Source organism: Echiichthys vipera (genome assembly GCF_963691815.1).
Source record: "Echiichthys vipera genome assembly, chromosome: 13".
Lineage (NCBI taxonomy): Eukaryota > Metazoa > Chordata > Actinopteri > Perciformes > Trachinidae > Echiichthys > Echiichthys vipera.
In genome coordinates this window covers 4,117,911-4,142,491 of record NC_139838.1, presented here as the reverse complement: position 1 = coordinate 4,142,491, position 24,581 = coordinate 4,117,911, and the positions used below count along the sequence as shown (strand labels likewise).

General features: G+C 40.0%; 1 protein-coding gene across 1 annotated transcript in view; it reads right to left on the bottom strand.

The window, feature by feature from the left end:
• The window catches only part of LOC310955319 (neurexophilin-1), a gene marked incomplete at both ends in the record, with an annotated part of 79,610 nt that extends 56,148 nt beyond the window's left edge, over positions 1-23,462 (bottom strand). Inside the window, one exon of the mRNA XM_083925132.1 lies at positions 23,409-23,462. Coding sequence (XP_083781258.1) covers positions 23,409-23,462 — 54 coding nt within the window. The remainder of the gene's footprint in view (positions 1-23,408) is intronic.
• Between the last annotated feature and the right edge of the window lie 1,119 nt (positions 23,463-24,581).

The window sequence follows — 24,581 nt, the reverse complement described above, 5'->3', positions numbered from 1 at the left end:
GATCCCCTGACCATTCCAATAAACTTTTTTAGATATGTGCTTACTGTCATCTGACTCCACCCAAATGCACATACGGATTTAACTGGACCCAGTCACAGTGTACCACAATATGTAAAGTGAACTGCAGTAGAGCCACACCCCCTTTTTCAACAAGCACGGTCGACCATGAGGAGGGAGCACAAGGCACATCTGAATCACTGGGAAATGAAAGGAAGGGAAAGAAAATAGGGAAATGCATCTTTATGATACTGTACAGAACTTTAAACTCAGAACTGACCCCTTATTATTTAATTCAAATGTGTTAAAATAATGCAACATACGTAGATATACAGTACAATGTGTTTTAAAGCATCCCATTATTCACTGATATGAGTTTAACATTCACAAAGAAAAATAATAAACCCATGATTTTTCCTTTAAAAAAAGGTCTCTTAAGAATTGTGATTTTTACTATCAGAGGTTACTTATTAGATTATCAGTCAATTTGAATGGAAAGAAAAAAATTAACCCATTATGAAATATTTACATCTTTTTTGCCGCTGATCTCTCTCTCTCTCTCTCTCTCTCTCACTATATATATATATATATATATATATATATACAGTATATACACTGGAAATCCAATATTGTTATTTTTATACCACTTCTGTACTAGCATGTTTTTTTAAATAACCCAGGCACTTCAACAAAGACCTTTATTTTGTGAAAAAAAAACTATGAGCAAAATTAGAGAAAAGTAACCATTGTGTCAGAAGAGAAGATTTGTTTTCTTAGGGCCATAGGATTCAAAAATAGAGAATCTCTGGAAAATCCTCAGCAACAAAGTTACCGAATAGTGGAAGAGATTGGAGAATGGTAAATGGACTTAGCGCCTTTCTAGTCTTCTGACTACTCAAGGCGCTTTCACTCTATTTGTCACATTCACTCACACTGATGGCAGTGGACAGATGTACATACCATCTAATCTAACCATTCACACCACATTTACACACCCATGTGCAGCACGAGGAGCAATTTGGGGTTCAGTGTCATGCCCAAGGACACTTCGACATGCGGACCGGGGGAGCTGGGGATGGAACAGCCAATCTCGCTGGAGGACGACCCACTCTACCACTGATCCATAGAAGAATGGACCATGATCAAACCAGAGCAGTGTGAGAAACTAGTGATGTCCTGTGGGCGCAGATGTGCTGATGTCATTCAAAGCTGTGGCCTCTACACTTCCCGTTCATTTTTGAATCCTAGAGAAGAAAGCATTGTAGAAAACAATACAAAATACCAATATTTCAGAATAAATCAAGTATTTATACTTAATTCTCTAATGTTGATCTCCAGTGTTATTATTATGGCCATCCCTGAAAGCAGTAAACATCTGTGTAAAGAGCTTGTAAGTTGGCCTCGACTTAAGATGATTTTGTTAAACCACAGTACATATCTTAATCTTTGCTTAAATCAGTCATAACTAAAGAGCCCAACTCCACCGCCTTAAAAGCAAATTCATGCAAATTAGCACTTGGTAATCGAACCGTCTGTGACAGAGTTATGGTGCACACACCAGCAGCAGACTTGATGGAATTTCAGCTGCTCATGAGCTGCATTTCTGACCCGTACTGCAACATAAGCTGCCACACTGACAAAACACTGATACACAAACCAAACAGGCTCTGTGTTAGCAGACAAACATGACAGCAGTGTATGCTGGATTAACCCATTCAGAACCCAAAAAATATTGGGATGGTGGATTTCTATTCTAAACTCTCAGCTCTTTTTTGTTAATTCCAATGGGCGAAGAATCTGAACAGGAGAAACCATAGTAAAAAATAAAAAAAAAGACCGCTTTTTCAATCATCATGGGTGGATTATTTTCCATGATTGTAGAACACTTACTGATGAATAATGTGATGTTTTAAAACACACTGGATATTTGTTTTTGCATTATTTCTCTAAATTATTGATGAAAAAAAAATGTGTGTGATATCTTACAAAATATGACAGGTTTATGGTTAGGATTAGAAAAACGGTTGTGGTTTGGCTTCCAGGACATGAACACCGGTTCCCCATTAGAAAGGCCTGTATTTTGGGACCCGTCCCCCACCCCTTTTCTCATCCATACATAATAATAATAATAATAATAACTTTTTAATATATCACCTTTAAAAACAAACGTTTACAAAGTGCTTTGACAGGGCAAAGACAAAAATCACATAGAAGTCCATATAAACATCAACAAGTCGAGATTAACAGTAGGACACTTTAACAGGCAGTAAAAACAACAAATGAAAAACAAGAGAAATACAATTAGTAAGTCAATAAGTACATTAAATAAATAAAAATCAAATAAAAAGACAACACCACATAAAAGGAAGTCTATAAAAGTGTGTTTAAAAAAGTGTTTTAAAAGAAAGTCACTGATTCTTACATGGAGTTTAGCGCTGTTATACTACGTCACCTGATTTACTTTTTTGTTCAATACATACTTTCTACTACATATTAATTGCAGTGCATTACGTTTCATGGTTATATGTACAAACAGTGGATGACGACAGGCTGAGATAATCAAAAGTATGCATTATTAGCTGACTGTATCATTAGGAATCCAATCCGAATAAATTTAAACAGTATTCCCCTATTCATGTCTTTATTCTGTTGACATTCAGATTCCATGTCCATTCCAATGGGCTGATGGGCTCTGTCAAAACTATAAATCTTTCTTTCACATGATATTTTTACATGTATAAATAATAAATAATATTATGTTTACTTAAACACAGTTTAAACACAAATGATGTACTTTACCAACATGATTGATTGATTCAAATGTGCCGTACGCTTCCTCCTCACACTCGACTATGTTTGCTGAAAGAGGGTGAGTTTTACTGCAGTCCACTTTAGATGATGTTGAACTGCGATTGACTTATAGACATCCAGTCAAATGAGTTTGTGCTTTTGGGTGGAGTCAGATGACAATATTATGTATATATATATATATATATATGTATATATATATATATATATATATATATATGTATATATACATATAATAATTATTCCAGCAGTCAGGTTGCCAGGTTTGTTGCCGGATGTGTCAAGCGGTCAGTCTGCTCCATGTCAAGTGATGAATCATTCAGGGTAACAACTCATTTGGACTAATCAATTATTTTGACAGTATTTAATGTTAGTTATTCAAGACCGGCTTCAAACTTGGAGTCAGGCCCGGCCCAGCAGCCTACAGGAGACCGGAGTCTGTTTGAGTCTGTTTGAACCCATCCCCTCTGGCAAATTGCACCATAAAAACAATTATTAGAGGAGTTTGACTGACAGTTAGCAATAGCCGTTAGTGTTAGCCATTCCAGCTAAGTAAAGATGAAAGTGATGTTAGCGATCAAGGAGAAACGTAGCCATTTTGGCGTGCGTTTTAATGGCGTTTCTCTCCTTTCTCTCAGTCCATGGAGTGAATGCTCGGCCTATAGTGACTCTGGTTGTTGCCCGTCTCCGCTCACTCAGCTGCTGGGACAAATAACGCCCCCTTCACTGAGGCTCCGAAGCAGCTGCAGGATTGGCAAACTCCATTTCACCCAGTGCCAGCCTACAGTAGCTGCACCCAACAACAGGCAACCAGCAACGCCCAACGCTATTGGCTGCTACAATGGAGACACAACGGGACAGAAAGTCATTGTCAAACCCGTCAAATTAAAAAATATATATAAATTCAGACTAAAGATATTTTATTATGGAAAACCCATTTTGTGGGTGTATTGTTTTTTTTAAAGGTTTAGGAATGATACCCAAATGTCTTTTAATAGAGATTCTACATATTCAACCTTCCATCAGAATGGTGGGGGGAACTGACGGGTTAAAGGTGCCGCTGACTGATGGTCTCTCTGTCTGCTGCAGTGTCTTCATCACCTGCAATAGTCCCACAGCTTTAATCAGTCCTCTACAGCGCAGATCTGAATTCTGTCTGTTTTTACTGAGAGTGGCTGACAGTAAACAGGGACATTCAAGCAAGTATGTTTACACTGTATATTTGAACAAGACCCTGCATGAAATTCATTCTCTTCCTCAGGTAGAAAAACACAAATTGATGGCATTGGAATGATAAGAGGGAAAGAAATCTAGAAAATGGCCAACAATAAGGAGAAGCACATCTGATTCCCAGAAAAGGAAGGGAGCGTTTGAAGTCGAGGGTCAGTTTGATAAGAAGAGTTATTCATGTGAGGGGAGAGTGTGGAGAATAGAAAGTCAGGGAGAGTGAGAGAACCGGACAAGGAGACAGAGAGGAGCGGTAAATGAGAAAGAGAGATAAGGGAGGAATGAAGGCTCCCTCCTCTTCATCCTCGCCTTTCTCCGCTGCAACGCCTCTCTAAAGGATGACTCTCATCTCGCTGACACATGATTGACAGCTGACAGCCACAGACAGATGCTCCTCGTGGCTGTTTTCTCTGCAGTCCTCCGGGACAAGAAACCATCCACAGGCAAAAAAATAGAATTGTAATTCTGAAAATCAATACGGCCACAATCTCCAGGGCTGCTGTATGTAATGAAGCCCTGTCATTCGCAGCATTGGGGAGCTGATAAGGCCTGTGATTGGTCTATTCCATCATCACCGCAGCCCTCACTCCAAGTAGAAAAAAGGACACAAAGGTCTGTGGTGTAAGGTATTGATTAGTGGTCCACGATAAGCTGCATTTCAGTGTGTTTGCAGTAAAATGAATTAAAGTTACAATCCATAATTTTGTTGGCACGCCCAACAGTGCCACCCGGGGGTGTGTGTCCTGAAAAAGTAAGCCCGTAACAGCCACTGAAAAGAGCTGCAGCCCATTACCAAGCAGGGTGCAGCTCACTGATACACGGTAACTGTTGTGTAATCAATAAGAGCAATTATTCACTCACGTTACACTTTTTTGTAATTTTATAATTAGCTTAAAATGACTTATTCCTCTTCACTCTCTACAGTGCTTTTCCACTTCCAAAACAAATCACATTTCTGCTTCTTTCTCAGTCATAGTAAGTTGCACTTAGATATCAGCAATAGTGATGCATCCATAGATCAGGGCCGTAATCTCAGATTTACATTTTCAATATACTTTATGCCTTCTGTGATCAACCCTAAAGGACAGTCTGGGGGAACACCCCAATGCCTATTGAGATCACAAATGCCACAACCTTTAAATCCCTTCTTAAAACTTTATTTTATAGAAAAGTGTTTATGAATATTTTCATTTGCATATTTTATACAGTTTATTTATATACAGTATATATATATATATATATATATATATATATAGAGAGAGAGAGAGAGAGAGAGAGAGAGAGAGGGAGAGAGAGAGAGAAAGAGAGAGATGAATTATACTGTAATTACTCCCTGTCACAGATAATGTGTTCATGTATCATATTGCCCAACTGCAGACACCCTCTGCTTTACTGAGCTTTTTTATGGCTACTTTACAGCACATTGACAGGAAACTTTTGCTAACACAAAAACACAAAAAAACACAAAATTTCAACTAATGCAGCTTTAATTAACTTAATGCTTGTCATTGTGAGATTTATTACTCAGGAGGGTCTGTTTTTGATGATATTAAAATCGTCTGATGACAGTGATCATAATCCCTAAACCATAATAAATAATCGCATTAATATGTTCAGCCTTATAATAACTTAACAACATCAGGCTGTGGATTAGCAACTACCAGGGCAGTTTCTATCTGTTTGGGTGCCACAAGTAGGGTTACCAACTCCCTGAAAAAAAATAAGGCCTGCAAATTTGCCTTCACCCTTCCTGGCGTAATGAATCCTTTCAGCCCTTTTTTGTATGTGTGAAGCAATTTTTTTAAATTATTTGACCCAAACCTGACGCATACTTTTGTTTCTGAATACGGGATGATTCTGTTTTTCAAGGAACAGTTGGCAACCCTACCCACAAGATATACTTTTCGATTTTCCCGCCGGTCCTCACAAGTCTCGCCGTCTCTCTGGACATTTTCGTTAGCGTCTTTGTGTAAATCAACCTTTGTCTTCACCATCGGAGGCTTTTTTACCCTCAATAAAAACGTTGTCAACACTTTCTTAAAGAGGACCTATTCTGCTTTTCCATCTTTTCTGACTTATAAGTGTTATAATGTTTTATAGTCATGTTAAATAATACCAAAGTGTCAAATGATGAAGTACTTGCATTTAGATGTGAGCCCTGCTGACCATCTGGGTTGGCTCTGAACTCTGGGGTGTTGGTCGTTATCAGAGATTTCTCTGAATTTCCAGAATTTGTCTCCATAGAAGAATCCTGACTTTCCTATTGGTCATGCTGCTACACACAGGCTCAAACTGTAAACTGTGAGTTCGGCCACTTTTATGCTGTTTTGGTGTTTATTTTGGAAGTCAACCTGTTAAAGCTATTAAAGCTACATTATTATGTTGTGCAGCTAACGTGGCTAGCTTCCATATAGACAGTGTTTTCAGCTGCTGATGTAACTGATTCCGTATATGGTAAGGGGAATAACATTTCCCAGTACGGAACATAAACAGTTGACCAATCACAGCAGTGAAGACCAGCCGACCAATCAGAGCACACTGGGCTGTTTTTTGTTGTTTTTTCTGTGTGTGTGTGTGTGGGGGGGGGGGGCATGGGTGCTGCTTTAATAGACAATATGAGAAATATGTGTTTTTTAAAGATCAAAGCATGTCAACCTATTGTAGATGACCCGACAAATACAGATATGACCCTGAAAACTAGCATAATAGGGCACCTTTAAGTATCTTTCTTCTAGTAGTATCTTATTCATGTCAACAGCCTACCTTTTGTACTATCTACGTGCACAGAAGGGAAGAAGAATAACACACAGGTTGTCACTTTGTTGTCAAATCTGACTTTATCATTTGTTCCTCTTAAAAAACATATCTGTTTACAATTTGATTTCTGCTTCTCCTCGGCTGCATTATACATCAGCTTGTTTGCTCGGAGTGATGGCAACAGCACAAACAGCCGGCCTGAAAGACGTGTGGGTGAGGACAACAAATTGGCATACTGTACTTGTAAAGCAGACTGAGCATAAAAGTCACTCACACGCCAACCCTCCACTTTCCTTTTTCCTGTTATCTTCCACATCTCACATTTCTGTCAATTCAACTACAAAGTCAGAAAGTTGACCAGAGTTGCTGCTTTGGAGATTTAATGGCAGGATTTTGCTGTGCTCTGATATGAAGAGTGGAGAAGGAGCACAGACATAGGTAACTGCAGCATTAAACAACCAGCCCACTTGAGACTACACCAAAACTTAGTTTGTCTGATAACAGCAGCCCAAAGTCACTGAATATCCAGGACCACTATTATATTTCCGCAAGTACTGGATCCGTTTTGGTAGGTTGGTATGTGGCTGGTTAAAATATTGGTTCAGATAGCTTAACCTGACTCTGCCAGATAGATTGCTTTGAATGATTTGCATTTGCTCAGCATATACATCTTTTGGGAAGGGCGAAAATACTGGTTGCTGATAGGATCAACCATCCTTCTATCACCAACATACGGGCCAATCCAATCAGATCAATGAAGTGTATGACATGCTAACAGCGTCAAGGCAAAGCTAAGCAAAGGATATTTGCCGTTTGTGTAACGTGAATTTACGTATAAAATAGTGGTAGGACACAATTAAAAAAATAAATCTAATTAATAAGAGGCTTTGTAATTCATTAATCACGCTTAATCGCATATCAATATTTAACACAAGAATCAACATTGTCTTAATCAATGAATAAACAAAAATTAGTTTAAACAACAAAATGTGTTTATTTTTATCAGTGAGCACTAACTTTTTGTAAAGTTTTACGTCTGAAACAAATTTGTTTTGGGTTATAAAAAATAAAACAGTGCTTAGTACGGTATATTCAAGAAAACTGGAAAACTAACATTGCAAAAATATTTAGAATAATATCCTTGGCATAAAATAAACAGTTTAACATAGGAAGCTTTTTCTCCAAGTTTTCAAAAACAGAAACAAAAATGATCCATCAACTGATGACAGTCCCTCAGGAGTGTTGTCTGTGCTAACGTTAGCTGCAGCATGTTCAGCGTTGTCTGTGCTAACGTTAGCTGCAGCATGTTCAGGTTGTCTGTGCTAACGTTAGCTGCAGCATGTTAAGCGCTGTCTGTGCTAATTTAGCTGCAGCATATTCAGTGTTGTCTGTGCTAACGAATTTTTACACAACCGTGCCCTTGTCCATGTTTTCACTTGATCATTTTTAGGACTCAAATGTCACACACTGAACCCAGCAACAACTCATCATCTCTCATCGGTTTCATTTCTCTCATGTTGCGTCCTGTTTGTCAGTACTACGGGCCGGGCGGGAACGTTCAGCACAGTGCAAAAATATATTGCATTTAAGTGCATATAGCATTGGAGGCAAAGCCCCGTTCATTCAAGCCAGTTTTACTTACTGGGCAAAAGCTACCTGAATGATCAGCACTACCTCCACCATACTTCCGCATTGCTGGGCCCATTGGGCAGGTGCTCTAGAGGCTTCTGGTTTAACTTGAATGGGGATTCAATTGTTTGGTCATGCGGCACCTTTAGACTCTCGAAATGACGGACAGAATGGATCAAATCTGATAGTGAAATTAATCATTTTGTAGGGTGGTTATGATGCTCAAAAAATGTATTCACTGATTTAAAGACATCTCTTTCACCATGTAAGTCAGTAGGTCAAATTATTTCTGGGCCCAATGGCATCATGTGACCAACAAGTAAGTTGTAATTCCACTGTTTGGCTACTATGTTGAATTAGCTTCAAAGTCCAGCACACTGCTGGGTGCCTCAGATCAATCGGGATAAGTATTTTTTGGCCAGAGGGCATCACGTGAGTAACCCAGTAGTAGCAATTCCAGTGTTTGGCCACAATGGCCTCAAATTGACTTCAGAGGCCTGTGCACTTCCAGCGGCTTGCTCAAAAACTCTTAGGGAGAAGGCCTTGGATCATTGTTAGCATCTTGCTCCCTAACAACCACACAATCTTTCACTCAGCTTGACCAAGTAGTTTTGTGCCTGAACCTAACCAAACCTTACCCATAAAAGGGGGAAGCTCAGGAATTTGTATTAAGTGGTAGTAAGTTATGGCAGCATCAGTTATTTCAGCAAGTGACATAAATATAATAAATATGACAGGAGCAAAAGAGGAAGTCAGGTGATTGTTAGAGAAACAAGATACACAGAGGGAGGAGATCAACAAAACATCAGACTCAATAGGAGGCCGCCGTTCGTTACCTGTTTTAGACTGACAGCCAACATTTTTGCCAGCATGACCACAATGGCATAATTTTTTTAGCCGCGACAACAAAGGTTTCTTAACCTGATCAAAGTATTTATTTAAACCTAAACCATGATCTGTCTCTAAACCTTACCAAGTCGTTTTATTGCTGAAACTAACCAAACCTTAACCATAGTGCCGTTGAGGGTTAACTACCACATAACTAGTGGACATTTGTAGCTCTACGGCTGTTAAGACGTGACGTCACACCCTTTCAAAATATGAATGCTGGGTCCAAGCCGTTCTGAGCCTCATATTTCTACAACACAGCTTTGCCGTGTTCCCCATTTGAACAGATCTGAGTTTTTTAAAAAACAACATAATTTGACCTCTTTCTTATTGATGAAAAAGAAAGCTGACGAAAGATGTGATCGTAATTGTTCACGTTCAGCCGTTGTTGTCTGTTTTGTTTCAACGATGCGTTTGGACCCGGAAATCTTATTTTGAAAGGGTGTCACGTCAGACTTAACAGCCGGCTAATAGCCCACATTGAAACACAGATTTAATACAAACGCTATGATCTAAGCTCAGAGTAAAACACAGTCAACTATTGTCAGCACTTGTGTAACAATAGCACTAGACTACGGTTCAGGCACGAGGCCACTCTCTGCCAACATTCCCTGCAAAAAAGTTTGCCGGAATTATCAGGCAAATAGGCTTATGTAGACCCTACCCCAAATTCCAAAAATTATTATTTTATTATTTAATGTTATTTTAAGGTGGCTAACATAGTTACATAGTAGTGTAATTAATGTATTCGGCACACTTCTCAATAAACATTTTGGCTGTTAATAATTTCATCTGCCGGACAACTGTGTAATACGGGCAGAACAACAACTGATAACAACTGATGTTGTCTTTCTGTTAGGAGCAGCAAATCAGAAAACCCTTCCAAAGGACATGGACAAACAACATGTTAACATGTAATTGGTGCAGAGGGGGGTATTTATTGGATACTACAGTAACACTGATATTAAGTGCACACTCTATAAAACAAGTCTATAAAAATCAATGAAGTCTCCCCATGCTCTGAGGCAGCAGCGATGGAATTTAAGTGTTACAGGCTGTACTGAACAAACAGGAACAGTAAAAATGAATTTCACTGTGATTTATCTGTTATTAATTACAGTAAGATTCGTTTTCGTTGTTGATAGATTTGGAACTGTGATAGATTTAGAACAAAAACTCCTTAATACTGGTTTGGTCATAGAACATTCAAGCGAGTAGAAAGGACACTGAGCTGTTTACCATGGTTATTTGACTAGTACAAAACAAAATGTCCTCAAGAGTGATGAGCAGGGATTGTTAGGCTCAGCCTGCTGTTCGGCTCTTTTTCTGCAGCTAATGCAGCATTAATACGTGGCCAGTGTTTCCCCTACCATTATATTAGCCCCCTTCTTAACATACAGAGACTTTTACTTTAAAATTGTTTGTTGTCACATGTATTTCTGTTTCCTGCTAGCTCTCTAACTCAGCCACCCCGACACAACCCTACACACAATACAAGCCACATTTGAAAAGATGTTGCTTTCTGTTTTCACCTTCACTTATATCACTGTTTTACATGGCACAAGTCGGTTTACAGTATATGGAAGTTTTTACAGAAGTTAGTACACATAAAAATGGCAGTCGCTCTGGCCATTTTGCTATGTGGATTGGAATGGAAATGTCCTTTCTATCCAACTCCATTCCTGTGGGTTTGGTCTGTGGCATTAATTACCATGGCAACATAGCTTTCTGACACCAATTAAGCCTAAAGTTAGCTGATTCAAAAACTTGTACTTGCTTGTAAAAATTATTTTCAGTTTCAATGACTATTGAAGCATAGGACAACATTGTAAAGTCTCACAAATACAGTAGTGGTGGTTTAATTTGTATTTGTTTTTCATTAATCATTACTTAATTGGAAATTACTGGATAGATGGAGCAAATTTCTCCAACATGGGTTTTTGGATTAAATTTAATACGTTTCTGCTCAGAATATTTCAAGTAAACAGTGGTCTGCTCAGGGATTTTTTTATCAATTTCAGGGTGAAAAACCTACTGAGACAGCACTTGCATTTGAGCATTTGATAGTAAAACTCTCCAGTGAAACCAGCTCTTTAGACAGGGCAAAGCTGGGTTCATTGCAGATTTTACACTGTTGAGTAAAACCTTTCCACATTCCACTGCAATGATTTCCCTCCTACAGAAATAGTCCAATATTGTCAGCCAATATATTGGTCCAAACCTTGGAAGGGGGTGCTCACATGAATGTTCATCACTCATTGATTTTTTAAAAAGTCATCCATACATGTCTCTGGAGTGGGGCGACAGCGCCCGCATGACCAGTCACTGAAACCTGCCGGAAAGATCTAAAGCAGAAGATAACGGACATAGCTGGTAATTCCCATTGCGTGACTGTCGGACTGTGCAGCAGACGTGGGCTCCGATGGCAGATCCGTCACTGCCGACGCAGTGGAGGGAAGCATCCTCCTCCTCCTCTCCATTTCCACTATTTCAGAGTGCAGCATCTCAGCCTACTCTGTTTCACTGGTCAGTCAAGCCCATCATCAGGTTATAAAGCAGGGCAATCCATCACTTTAAAACTCCAAATCCACCAGCTGGATAGTATCCATTCAGTACCAGAGCACAGACAGTATTACTCCGACAGTATGTTTTCACCACAATCAATGCCTGAATTCAGACTGAACAACTGGAACTGAAACACTTAATCTCCTTAATATACGGATATTATGGGACTTGGTCACTCTGAAAGAAGAACTAAAATCATTAGTCTCAATTTCAACCAACGACATTTTTCTTAAAATAGAAGAATTCCATAAAATGGGAGTTTTAACAGTATCTTAATACAAAAAAGAATAATACAAACCCCTGAAGGATCACACAGCTAAGACTTTTAAATAAAACATGTTTCAATGTGATGGAATAAAACTAATTTTGTACAAATCAAAAGGGATTTTCTTTTTATTTTATTTATTTATTATTAGCAGATCAAGAGGTACTTCTCACTTTCTAGTGGCTATGTCTATGAAGTGGAAGAGTCAAATAGCTGAAGAGACATTACAACACAGAATGGACCACTGTCTGCCACAAATCTTTGCAAAACTATTCATTAAAAAAGTCATCAAGTGCATTGGTATTTTCTCACACCACTATGATGAACTTTCTGTTTAACAGGGAAAAAAAACACCTGCCCAAAGCTGCTACTGAAAATACTTCATTTACTTGATACCATCATGCTTCACTAGAAGGCCAGACATAGCAGCTGGAGACCCGCGGTGAGCTTGAGTGCATTGAAAGCATTGCACCTGACATACTGAGCTTTCTGTTCACTTTTTTGGAGCCATTCTTCAGTGCCCAGAGAGAGCTCTCCAAATCTGGAGACTTCCCAAATCCTCCTCCATCCTAGAGAGAAATGTGTCCCTGTTTCTGGTGTTAGTGGAGACTTTAGTGCTGTTTAAGACTTTGATGCACCAATCACTCTGCAGTTAGTGTCCTCAACAAGCAGAGGGTGCTGCTGGGAGCCCCTTCTCCGTCCCAAAGCACTCACAGGCGCCACTTTCTCACTACTTTTTGCGACCTTCTTGGCAACTTGCTATCCAGACAACAACGCCATGGGGGGCGTTCTCAAAATGTCTGATATATATAAGGGACTTTCTCTTTGGTGTGTGGGTGATGTGTATTAAAGTGTAAATCCAGCCTAAAATCATCCCGTGGTCTTTTTTGACACTTACATATATCAAATAAACCATCAAGACATTTTTTTTTTTACATGAACTGCTCACTAACAGTCACTAACAGCCGGACATTCATAGTTAATGGTTAATAGTTAATAGTTCATACACGAAATAAACTGCCTCAATGGCTTATTTCATGTGTGTCAAAAAAAAACATTTTTACGCCGGAATTATACTTTAAGGGAATTTCACTTGAAACCTCAGTTTTATCAGTTTAAAGAAAAACATCTGAAGGCATAGATGGTCATGAAATTGTTGTATGCTGGCTTGCATGTCATCCCTATTATCTGTTATATCATTTTCCTTTCATCTCCACTATCTAACAAAGTGAAGAATGCTCCCAAAACATACAGTGTACGTCATGTCCATCAGAGGAAGCACATGTGTGGAACTGGACTTTCCAAACTGGGAGGATAAGGGGTAAAACAGAACAGAACAACTGTAAAGAGAAGCTGCCAACATGTCACAGATAAGAGTGAGAGAAACGCTGTGGAGCAGATTTTACAGACCATCATTGGAGAGGAATCAGTGAGGTGGAGCCAGACTCTGTTCAGACCAAATGTGGAAAATGGACCCAGTCACCAGTGAAGCCATCGGCATTACACACACTCATGCTCACGTTAGATCACATTACTGATGATTTGGACTGCACGGCTCATTGTCAGAACAACAGAAAAATATCAGAATAAGTACTTTCAATTTAAACGTGATTGAATTAAAATGAAATGAAATCAATTGTAAAAAATAATCTGAAAGAATGTTTCATGTGTTGTTTATACTTTTGATGGTTTGGAACACTATTCATATCTTGTCAAACCACAGTGAGGGGACATTTGGGGGTTTGATGGCACTAAAGTTGATCATATTCAGTATGTTATTTAGGCTACTAGTGGACCTCATAAATATGCAAAGAAACAAACCTGAACACTAACAGCTGCATTAATGAATCTGGTCATGTGGGGGTAGCAGAACAAGCTGAAAACCCAACATTGACATACCGCTAAATAAAGCTGTTAAGGCTAATGTGTGAGCAAATTGTTGTTTATTTACACACCAAGCACACAGAGAAACATTCATCTGAACACCTGATGAAATAGTCTAATATCCACCTGCATTTCTGTCTGTTTGGTCTCCACAGACTCCTGAGAGAGATTTTCTAGTTTTCTAAAAACATTGATATGTTCAGTGGTCTGCTGTTGGTGCTGGGCAGGTTGAGTGCACTGAGTTTATCAGAGCTTTTTTGATGAAACGTTTCAGTGCTGTGGCTGCAGGCCGTAAACCTGAGACAATGAGCTGAAAGATGCTCAAAGGCTCTGTGAAGAGAAACGATTCTCGGTCTTTAAAACAGACCACATACTGTATAACACAGTCATTTGATTCACTGTTGATATTAATAATATTGATAAGCATTGCTTTAAAGGAATAGTTTGGCTTTTTGGAAGTGGGATAGTCCAGTCATTTTATGAAAAAAGGTTGATAAATTGCAACAGAATCAAACTCAAATGATTGTGTATTCTCAATATGTCCTGAGTCAGGAAAAAAAAGCCCTGAAGAATCCTAATAGGGGAAAGTTTCTAAAATTACCCAACTATACCCTATGATTCAACTATTCATTATTTTTCTCAAAAGAAACCTTCAGATATCACCATGAAAATTGCTGAGTTGATTATTTACCACAAAACAAACAAAAAATGTGTTTCAAGTTTTTTTTTTTTTGTTTGTTCACAAACGTGGCATAATCTAATTACATATATGCTAATTTTCATAAAATCCACAACGGATCTAAACATTGGGTATGGTGAAAATGTTCTGTTGAATCTTTTTGACATATAACAGTAACAGACTTAATGTTAAGGTGTGTATGAACCCATTTAGTTGACCCATGAGCATTAATAAATGGAGGCAGAAGAAGAACTTTAAAGCAGCCTTCCTGAGGGATCATTGCAGAGATGGGCTTTGGGGCTGGGTCTGTGGGACTGTTTCTGTTGGATGAGTCTGAGATAAGAACAGGAGACAGGAGAACACAGAAGACAAAAGGTAGCTAAAATAATGTATTTGTCTATTGTGTAATTTTGTATCTTGTGCAGGATACATTTATAGTTCTCAGTCATCTACAGGAGTGAAATCCATTCCATTGCATCCCAAGTATGAGGAACATTAAGGCTGGTTTTAATGGTGCGTTCCATTTACCTCGGAAGTCTGAAGTCAGAGCTGGGAATGACGTCAAACGATTTATCAGCGTTTTCCGTTACAAAGTCAGAAAAAACACCAACTGAAACTACCAGGCTACGGTTAGCTGTTGTTAGCACGGCCTGCTTTGTAGTTCGCATATACACATGAAAAATGTAAATCCCACAATGACAGCATTTCCATATATATATATATACATATAAAAATACTATGTTTATGGCTGACTTATTGTGACAACAAATAAAAAAAAGTGTAAAAGGAATATTACAGGAGCTTCTTTACCGTTTATAAGCGGGGCAGCCATCTTTTAATGTCATCTCGGGGGTCCTGTGGATCGTCCGATGTTCCGAGTCGGAAATCCGACCTTGGGGGTTGTTCTACTCGAAAGTTCAGACTGGGGGCTCGGAAATCCCGACTTCCGAGTACAACTGGAACGCACCATAAGTACTTCTTGTAATTTGTCTTACAATGACTGGACTACTTGTGTGCCGCACTTATCCATAGTCAGTGTTACCTACAGTAGATGACAGTTAGTAGGCTGTCAGTTTGGAGAAGCAGACAGAAGGACACACACACACACAAGCTGCTGTGGACGGGGGCAGGGAAACAGACTTTAGTCATATTAAATAAAGGACCACCTAAAAGACATCAACATCAGTTGTGTACACTATATTTTGAATATTTTCACAACTGTGACAGCCCTTTGGCACTACAATTTCTCAACGCATTCCTACGCAAAAACACAACTATGACACTTGACTATGACAATCAGCTGTTTGAGTTAGACTTATGTAATAAACAAACACAAGAAAATAAAAAATAAATGTTATGATTATAGCAGCGAGGATGAAATTCTGTTCACTGTGGAGAGATAAGAATCCTTTTAGAGGACAGAGAGTACAGAACAAGAACTTCTGCAGACTAGAGCTGCTACTAACCATTCATTTCATTCCTCTGAAGATCATTTTCTTGATTAATCGATTGGTTGTTTGGTTTATGAAATGTCAGAAAGTGGGGGATCAGTGTTTCCCAAATCCTCAGATGTCATAATTTGTCCACAACTCAAGGATATTTATTTTACTGTCATAGAGGAGAAACAATGTTGATGTTACGTCTTAAATACTCCTTCAACAGGACACAGGCGCCTGGAAATCTGACTGAATGTAGATATGAGAGAGTGTTGGAGAGGGCCGCTCGCTCACTCGGGCTCACGGCGGACTCCAGAATCAGAGAAGGACCTGGAAATGTAAAGCAGGTTGGACGGGGTTATCAAGTCCCTTCAGAGACACTTCTCTCTACCGCTCTCTCTCTGCTTCAAAGTGCTGCTATAAAGGAGCCACACTCCTCGTCATAAACGGATTGCTCTATGTGGAGAGGGAAGTGTGTGTGTGTGTGTGTGTGTGTGTGTGTGTGTGTCTGTGTGTGTGTGTGTGTGTGTGTGTGTGTGTGTGTGTGTGTGTGTGTGTGTGTGTGTGTGTGTGTGTGTGTGTGTGTGTGTCTGTGTGTGCGGTGGTGGTGGTGGTGGTGGGGGGGGGGCTTCCCTCAGGATCAAACCCGGGTCGTGAGCTGGGCTGGATTTTCTGAGAACGACGCCCTTCAACGATCTGCTCCAGCTTTGACCTCTGAACTGTGAATGCGATTGAAAATCTGGAGCGGTGTGTGGAAGAGAGAATAGAGGCTGTAGTCATTAATCACACACGCCTACCGCCTCAAACATAGCCTCCACACACACACACACACAGACACACATACTGATGACATTCAGACTGCAAAGTCAGACTAGGAGGTTGTGCTGGGAATATTTGAGGGAGATCCCTCTCCAATTAAACCCGGTGAAAGATCCAGAGACAGATGTCCCTCAGTCCCGTCCCGTCCCCCCCCCCCCCCCCCCCCCCCCCAACTAAATAGTCACCCCTGCAATGATGCATTCAGGGAAGAAAAATAAACCAGGAGCCCAAAGTGCCGATCCCAGACGCCACAGTAGGTGCTTATATCATCGGCTTTATGGCCAAACACCAAGGTCAAGTGCCTAGGCTGTTTGTGTGAGTGTGCGGCCGCCTGGGGAGGAGGGCCTCACATCAGACTGCCCAGGACTCAGACACAGGAGCACACAGGTTACAGTTCACGCAGCGTACAGCACTACCAGACCAGGTCACCTTGACGTGTCAATTCAAAGTTGCTCACCATCAATCTTCCTGCACAGACTCACAGCAGCACTATGATTGGTCAAAGGTCAGCAGTTTCACTTAGAGTTGTGACATAATTCATATAAAATACCTTTTTATTTCTTGTTATCTTTGATGACTATATTATCATAAAATCAAATTTTCTAGTTTTAAAATTCTGGCTGATGTCAGATGATGCACATGTGCAGATGTCAGGAAATCAAAAGTATTTGATTTCTTGTTTTGTTTTTTGCCTGTGTGTAACTCACACCATGCCACCATAAATCACAACTTGACTGTGATCACCTTTGTCCTAAACAGCCAACAGAGTATCACTGCTTACTTAACTGTTATGTTAGTAAATCATCATTTTAACTGTTTTATTAGTAAATCATCATTTTACTGAACTGTTATATTAATAAATCATAATTTTACTGAACTGTTATATTAATAAATCATTATTTTAAGGGTCTTCATGTAAAGTCTCCTCAGCCCAAGTTCTTCTCCCAGTGTATGGGACTACTTTATGCATGATTAAATTATATGGATGAATATGAAAATATGAATCCTTTTTTAAAGCCTGCTGATCATCAGCGTCTGTGTAAGAAACTCCCGTTCATTTGTGTTTAGGTGGAGCAGAGCAGAGATGGATGTGGAGTCAGAAATAGATTGGTCAAACATTATTTGTTCCATCATTTCAATCATTTCTTTCTAGATGGGAAGTTAAAATTTGAAGAATGTAAAGTCTGAAAATACATTTGTTACATTTTTGAATAATTTAGGGTATTTTTATTGGGTGTCACAATTCATGTTTTTCAGAAATGGGGGGGACATGTCCACCCCTGGATCTGCACCCATGTGCAGATAATCACAAGAGAACATTTAGTAACTACTACATACAACAGAGAGCTGAAACAATGAGTTGAATTTGTCAGTCAACAGAAAATGAATCAGGAAGTATTTTGACAATTGATTAATATTTTCAGTAATTTCCAAGCAAAAATGACACACTCTGGCTCCAGCCTTTAGTGATGATTTGCTTTCCATTAGTATCTGTAAAGTGAATCTGTGGGCTCTGGAGGCAGAACATTTCATTTGAAGACATCATGTTCCACTAATGGCTACTTATCACAATTTTTTTCGGACCCTTAAAGACAGAATGATTCATCACTTAAGTAAAACACATCAGAAAGAATCATTAGTTGCAGCCCTGACTAAGACATCACTGGGGATGAGATCCACAGTGGAGGTTAAAAGCTGATGATCATATCAATATGATAGATTTAGATAAATAATCATATTTCAGCCAATAGTCTAATTTGTAATTGAATGCTTGAGTTTAAGAAGCCTTTTTTAAAGGATCCCTTAAATGCACATTATATATATTATATGATATTATATATTTATATATATATATATATATATACACTAGGGCTGGCTGATATGGTTTATATGGCCAAAATCTTCTATTCCATATAAGTAATTTCTTATCCTATATATATATCAAAATATAGCATGTTTTGTGCTAATTTCATAAATGTATAGTCTGTGTGAACTAAAACCATGGTGAAGCCTGTTTCAGTATACTCTTGTGTGAATAAAATACTTGAAAAATGAAATGTGTAAAAGAGTGTTTTCTAATTTTATTTATTTAACTTGAACAACTTAAATACACTGCCCGGGGCACTACCCATAGCTATTGTAAAGTCTGGCAACCGTTTCTGTCGTACTTTGAAGATGAACTCCCCTTAACATAGTGTAGCAACCCCTTTTTGTGTGTGTGTGTGTGTGTGTGTGTGTGTGTGTGTGTGTGTGTGTGTGTGTGTGTGTGTGTGTGTGTGTGTGTGTGTGTGTGTGTGTGTGTGTGTGTGTGTGTGTGTGTGTGTGTGTGTGTGTGTGTGTGTGTGTGTGTGTGTGTGTGTGTGTGTGTGTTTATATTACTCTGTATATGCAGTTATGTGTGTGTATGCATACATATGTATGAATTGTTTTATTAGTAAATCATCATTTTACTGAACTGTTATATTAGTAAATCATCATTTTAACTGTTATATTAGTAAATTATCATTTTACTGAACTGTTATATTATTGAATCATCATTTTAACTGTTATATTAGTAAATCATCATTTTACTGAACTGTTATATCAGTAAATCATCATTCTACTGAACTGTTATATTAGTAAATCAGCATTTATTTAACTGTTATATTAGTAAATCATCATTTTACTGAACTGTTATATTAGTAAATCATCATTTTAAGGGTCTTCATGCTCAAGCGCCCTCACCCCCATCCCCGACCCCCCCCCCCCCCCCCCCCCGACGTATTTCCACGCTTCGTATGGAGTACCCTCTCAGACTGGGGACCAATTGTCAGCGTCTTTAGAGGCAGCGGACTCTGTAACAGACTGTAACAGACTGTAACAGAGCTGGGCAACCGGACTGAGCTGAGGTAGAGATGGTGGTCTGGGGGGGGGGGGGGGGGGGGGGCTCTAAAGTGACGCCTCTTCGCTGCATTAAAAGCTAAGTAGCCCAAAGGTTGAGCTGGAGAAATGTTCACTCAGTAGACATCTGGGCTGGAAAACACAACACTCCACACTCTCCACGGCTCCCACTTGATGACCACACAACGTGCTTGTCTGAGGACATGTATCCCGTATCTGTGTGTGTGTGTGTTTTCAGTCACACAGCATGTGGGCATTTGCGTGAAAGCCTTTGCAATAGAACTGAATTAATACCGACTCCGCTCTTGATTTCAGCTTCAAAGAGCTCAGTGAAAAGATTTTTTTATTTTATTTGCAGGAGCTCATTTAGAGGCCTTCGTGCTGAAGAGGGGGAGTGGTGAGTTGGAGGTGGAGGTGGAGGTGGGGTGGGGTGGGGGTTTTCGAGGGTTCACACTGTGTGAGCTGTGCTGTAGTGATCTCAGTGGGACTTTCTTTCCTCCCCACCGTGCAGACCGTTTGACACCGCAGGCCCCATTTGCACCGTTTGATAATAACACTTTAATGTGACTGCTATGACTGTCACGGGCGGTCCACTGCGTCTGCTACTCCCAGGGGAGAGAGGAGGGAGAGGGGGGAGTGACTTCGAGTCACAATGCTGCACCGAGGCCCAGACAGAACCACATCTGCCATTTAAAACAAAAAAACAACCCTGTCAGCAGTGTCAACATGGCTCAAATCCTTAAATCCTCCCCGCAGTCTGACTTCATATAAGAGGAAACTGATGGGATGAAATTAAACCATTCCTCCGTGGAAAAGAGTCACTACAAATAATTATACAACAAAGATAATCAAGTTTAAAAATACTATAAGAGCAAATAATGCAGAGCCACATAATGTGGTAAATTCACCAAGTGTAGACAGCTGTTAAATAAACAACACGAATGTGTGTGTAAAATGTAAAAATGCCAAACAAAGATTAAAGAGACAGTGGGAGTTAGGCATATGAAATAGGAATAGACATTTAAACCACAGCCGAATTTATCTGAAATATGAAATGAAACGAGTGGATTTTCAGCAAAAAAGGGGGGTCCAAATCAAACTAATATTCATTCTAGAAGTGAAATATTTTCTTTCAGAATGATTCGTTCCCCTTTCTGTACAAATAGGTAGATACATGTTCACCTAAACACACAACAAATGATATGGGATAAATAAGAGACGTATGACAGCTTATTTTAAAGGGGAAAATCATGGACCACAATTCAAATTCTAGGCACAGTTTGAATATGAATTACAGCGTTATGAAGCAGGGAAGTATAAAACAATAAGCTGGATTGAACACCTTTAACCTTTTATCCGTGTTAAGTGCTGTGAATTAAATGTACAGAAGGTCCATTAAATGAAGTATGAATAAAAAACCATGATAACCCAGATGGAATTGTGCCGTCCAGGAATCATAGCAGGCAGGTTAATTAAATCCCCACAGGTGATGGTCCCGCTCTGTGCTCTATATTTACCTGGGCTGCTGTACTGTTATCGGGGTCAAGGCGCGGCTCTCAGACAAGAGGCTTAAACGGAGACAAGAGCCTTTAACACGGCATAAAACCATCAAAGTTGGGCTCTAATCCCCGCCGCTGTGGATAAGGCTGACTGTTAACGGGCTGCACAATAACCTCCGTTTACTCTGGGTGAGATGGCTTTGTCTGTGTGCTTTTTTTTCTTCTACAGCTACACAACTGAACACGGCGGACAGGGTTTATTGGAAAAGCCGAGTAGATTTTTCATCCCCAGTGCGCTTTAGTTAAAAAACACACCTTTCCCTCGCCAGTTAGGAATTTGACTTTACTAAATGAAATGGGCGTGTTTGTATTGTCATAATTTCTATAATGGAAATCAAGCTTGGAAAAATTGAATTGAGAAAAGAGAGCCCCAGGGGATATCAGGAGTGGTCCGAATTTGGATAAATCATGGAGGATTTTTATTTAAACGTTTGTGGGTTTTTTCATCAATGTGTTTCTAAAAAAGCAAGCATTTCATTTAGGTTTTATGTAGATTTCTAAGTTGAGAATGGCGTCAAAACAGGACAAACAGTACAACATCGGCCCCAATCATTAGGTTTCATTTTGAGGTTGGTTTTAAAAATGTATTTTTTTTTCAGATAAAACAGTTTTTTATTATTATTGTTATTATTATTTGGAGGCCTGGTTGTATTCCTGTGATGAGTCCTTAAAGCATATCGGTTCTATTTAAAGACTTTCAGCACCTTGGGGAGCTCCATGTCCCCGGGCTGGGTGTGAGATTTTAGATAAATGATGAGGTCACTAAAGCCACCGCGCATACAGACTTTAATACTACTGAAGATGAGTCAAACACGTGTATAATCTGCGGGATTGCATTGAGGAGTTATTGAAATGTCAGGAGAAACTAGTAAGTCATAACTCACGTGTGTTTTTCGCTCATATTCATTTTATAAGGTCAAAAATTCAGATTTTGAAGTGATTACAGATTACACCTGTTGGCAGTGAGCTTAAATCCACCAGATGAGTTATTTTATTTATAAAATATAGAATAGCAGAATATTGAACCTATTCTAGTAAACATGATCCAATTAAATTAAACACAACATTTAGAATCTTGCGTGTGTAAATGGAGAAGAACCGGGTTTACACTTTCTCTGTTTCCAGGCCTGATTCCACAGGATCTAAAAGTTTATAATTTAAAGTGTAAAGAGGATCAAGTTCCTCCGTTTTTTCTTTTCTTCTATCTGTTTGTGTTGTGTCCTGATCATAGGGTCGATGTTAGAATAACTGACAGTAAAAACCTCTCTCGGTGGGTCAGTTCAGACACTATATTTGTACTAAAGCACTTCAACTAAAGTGTGTATCAGGATATATTTGAATGTTTAAAGCGGAACACTTTCATCTGAGTTTTTTTAAACACTGAGGGCAGCTTAACCAAACCGAAAAGGCAGATTCATTATAACGCGTGTTTCCTCTTGTGCTTGCCTGGTAATCTATCCAGTCACACCAGGGTCCAACTGGTCTCTGTCATTGGGTCCCGGTCTAACCCGCTGTGCAGTGTGACGGCCACTTTGATTTGCTATTGCGCCCCCGTGAGACCGTTTCACTGCCTGTGTGCTGTTCACAGATCGCTGTTTAGGCACCGCGTGTATTTAGTATTCAAACATCAACGTTGAAACCTTCGAAAATCACACTGTTTCCCTGCGTGGAGGAAGCGCTTTCCTCATGAACTAACTGCATTTTACGCACAGCGGTATTGCGCACAGGGAAGACCCACCTAGTGCACGTTTCATTTCATTATGTAAATATAAAAACAAGAGTTAAGATAAAGTTAGAATCACACTTGACATTTTATACACTGCGCCACACAGTGAAATAACCTTCGAGCCACGTCTCTCCAGTCACAGTGTACGCGTTTGGAAATGCGCACCGGGTAAAGTGAGCTCATAGTGAGGAAAACATAACAATTATGGCGTTTTAGACTGTTTGTCAGAGCAGTGTGAGTGGTGAAAGTTGAGCTGGAAGTATAGGCTTAGCAGGAGAATGGAACTCACCAGGCAAAGTGCAGGCGTCAGGAGGAACACGGCGCACCAACGCGTCACCTGCATCCTCCCGGAGCTCAAAGTTCCACTAGTTTCCTTCGGCTTGTAGTTGCGGCTTTGAGGACCATAAATCCACCTGATGTCCGCTTCACAGCACGGTCGAGCCCCTCAACAGCCCAGGCAAAAAGGACACACCGCACCCCATGACCGCAGAACAAAATATGAGAGTTGGAGTGTGTGGTGGGGGCAGGACGGAGGAGCCGGTGAGGAGGCTGCTACTGCTGCTTCTGCTGCGGGTGGTGGTGATGATGGTGATGGTGGCGGACGGGGTGGGGGCGAAACAGAGCGGTTAGTTGAGAGTAAATCCAGGTAGAGAGAGCGGCAGGGTCATAGCTGTGAGCAGGTTCAGGTCCTGATTGTCTGGTAGCTGGCGCGCGCAGCGGTCGAAGCGCTCCGATGTGAAGAGAGCGGCGGGGCTTTGCGCTTTATAACACGCGCCCACAACACAAGCGGGGAGACACTCGCTCCAGGGGGGAGGGACGAGATGGGGAGAAAAGGCAGGAAAAGACAAATACAACGAAAGGAGATTGGTCCGAGGCGCAGAGAGGATGAAGAAAGCGAAGTTTTTTCCCGTCTTTTATTTTTTCCCTAAACAGACGCTCGTGCAGGAAAAAGCGTTTCACCTTGGCTGCTGGTTTTGTGAGCTTGATGTAGATGAATGAGCTGACATTCACAACTCCGCTGCCAATAACTCCAGGCAGCCCCCCCCCCCCTTCCATCCAGACCCAAACACGAGAGGCTCACACCTGAACAAATGAAGCACAACAGCTGTTCATGTCATTTCAGTATATTAACACTCATCACATCATCACTGTCGCAACCTACTGCTAATAGTAATCCTAAAACATCTCCAACATGTGCTGAGCATCCAACAGTGTTTTTCGCATTTTTTCACTTATTTGCACAGGATTACTTCAACTGCAAAACATCTCCATCTTATCAATAATAAGTGTAAACATGTTGACAATAAAACAACAACAACAATAACAGAGAAAAATAATTATTCAAGTTGTTTCCAAGATAAACTGGAACTTCTCCAAACCAGTGTCACATTGTGTCACACAGACAGTGGCCCGCACAGACTTTTTGAAGGGATGGGGCGAAAAGGGAAAAGGGGCACTTTAG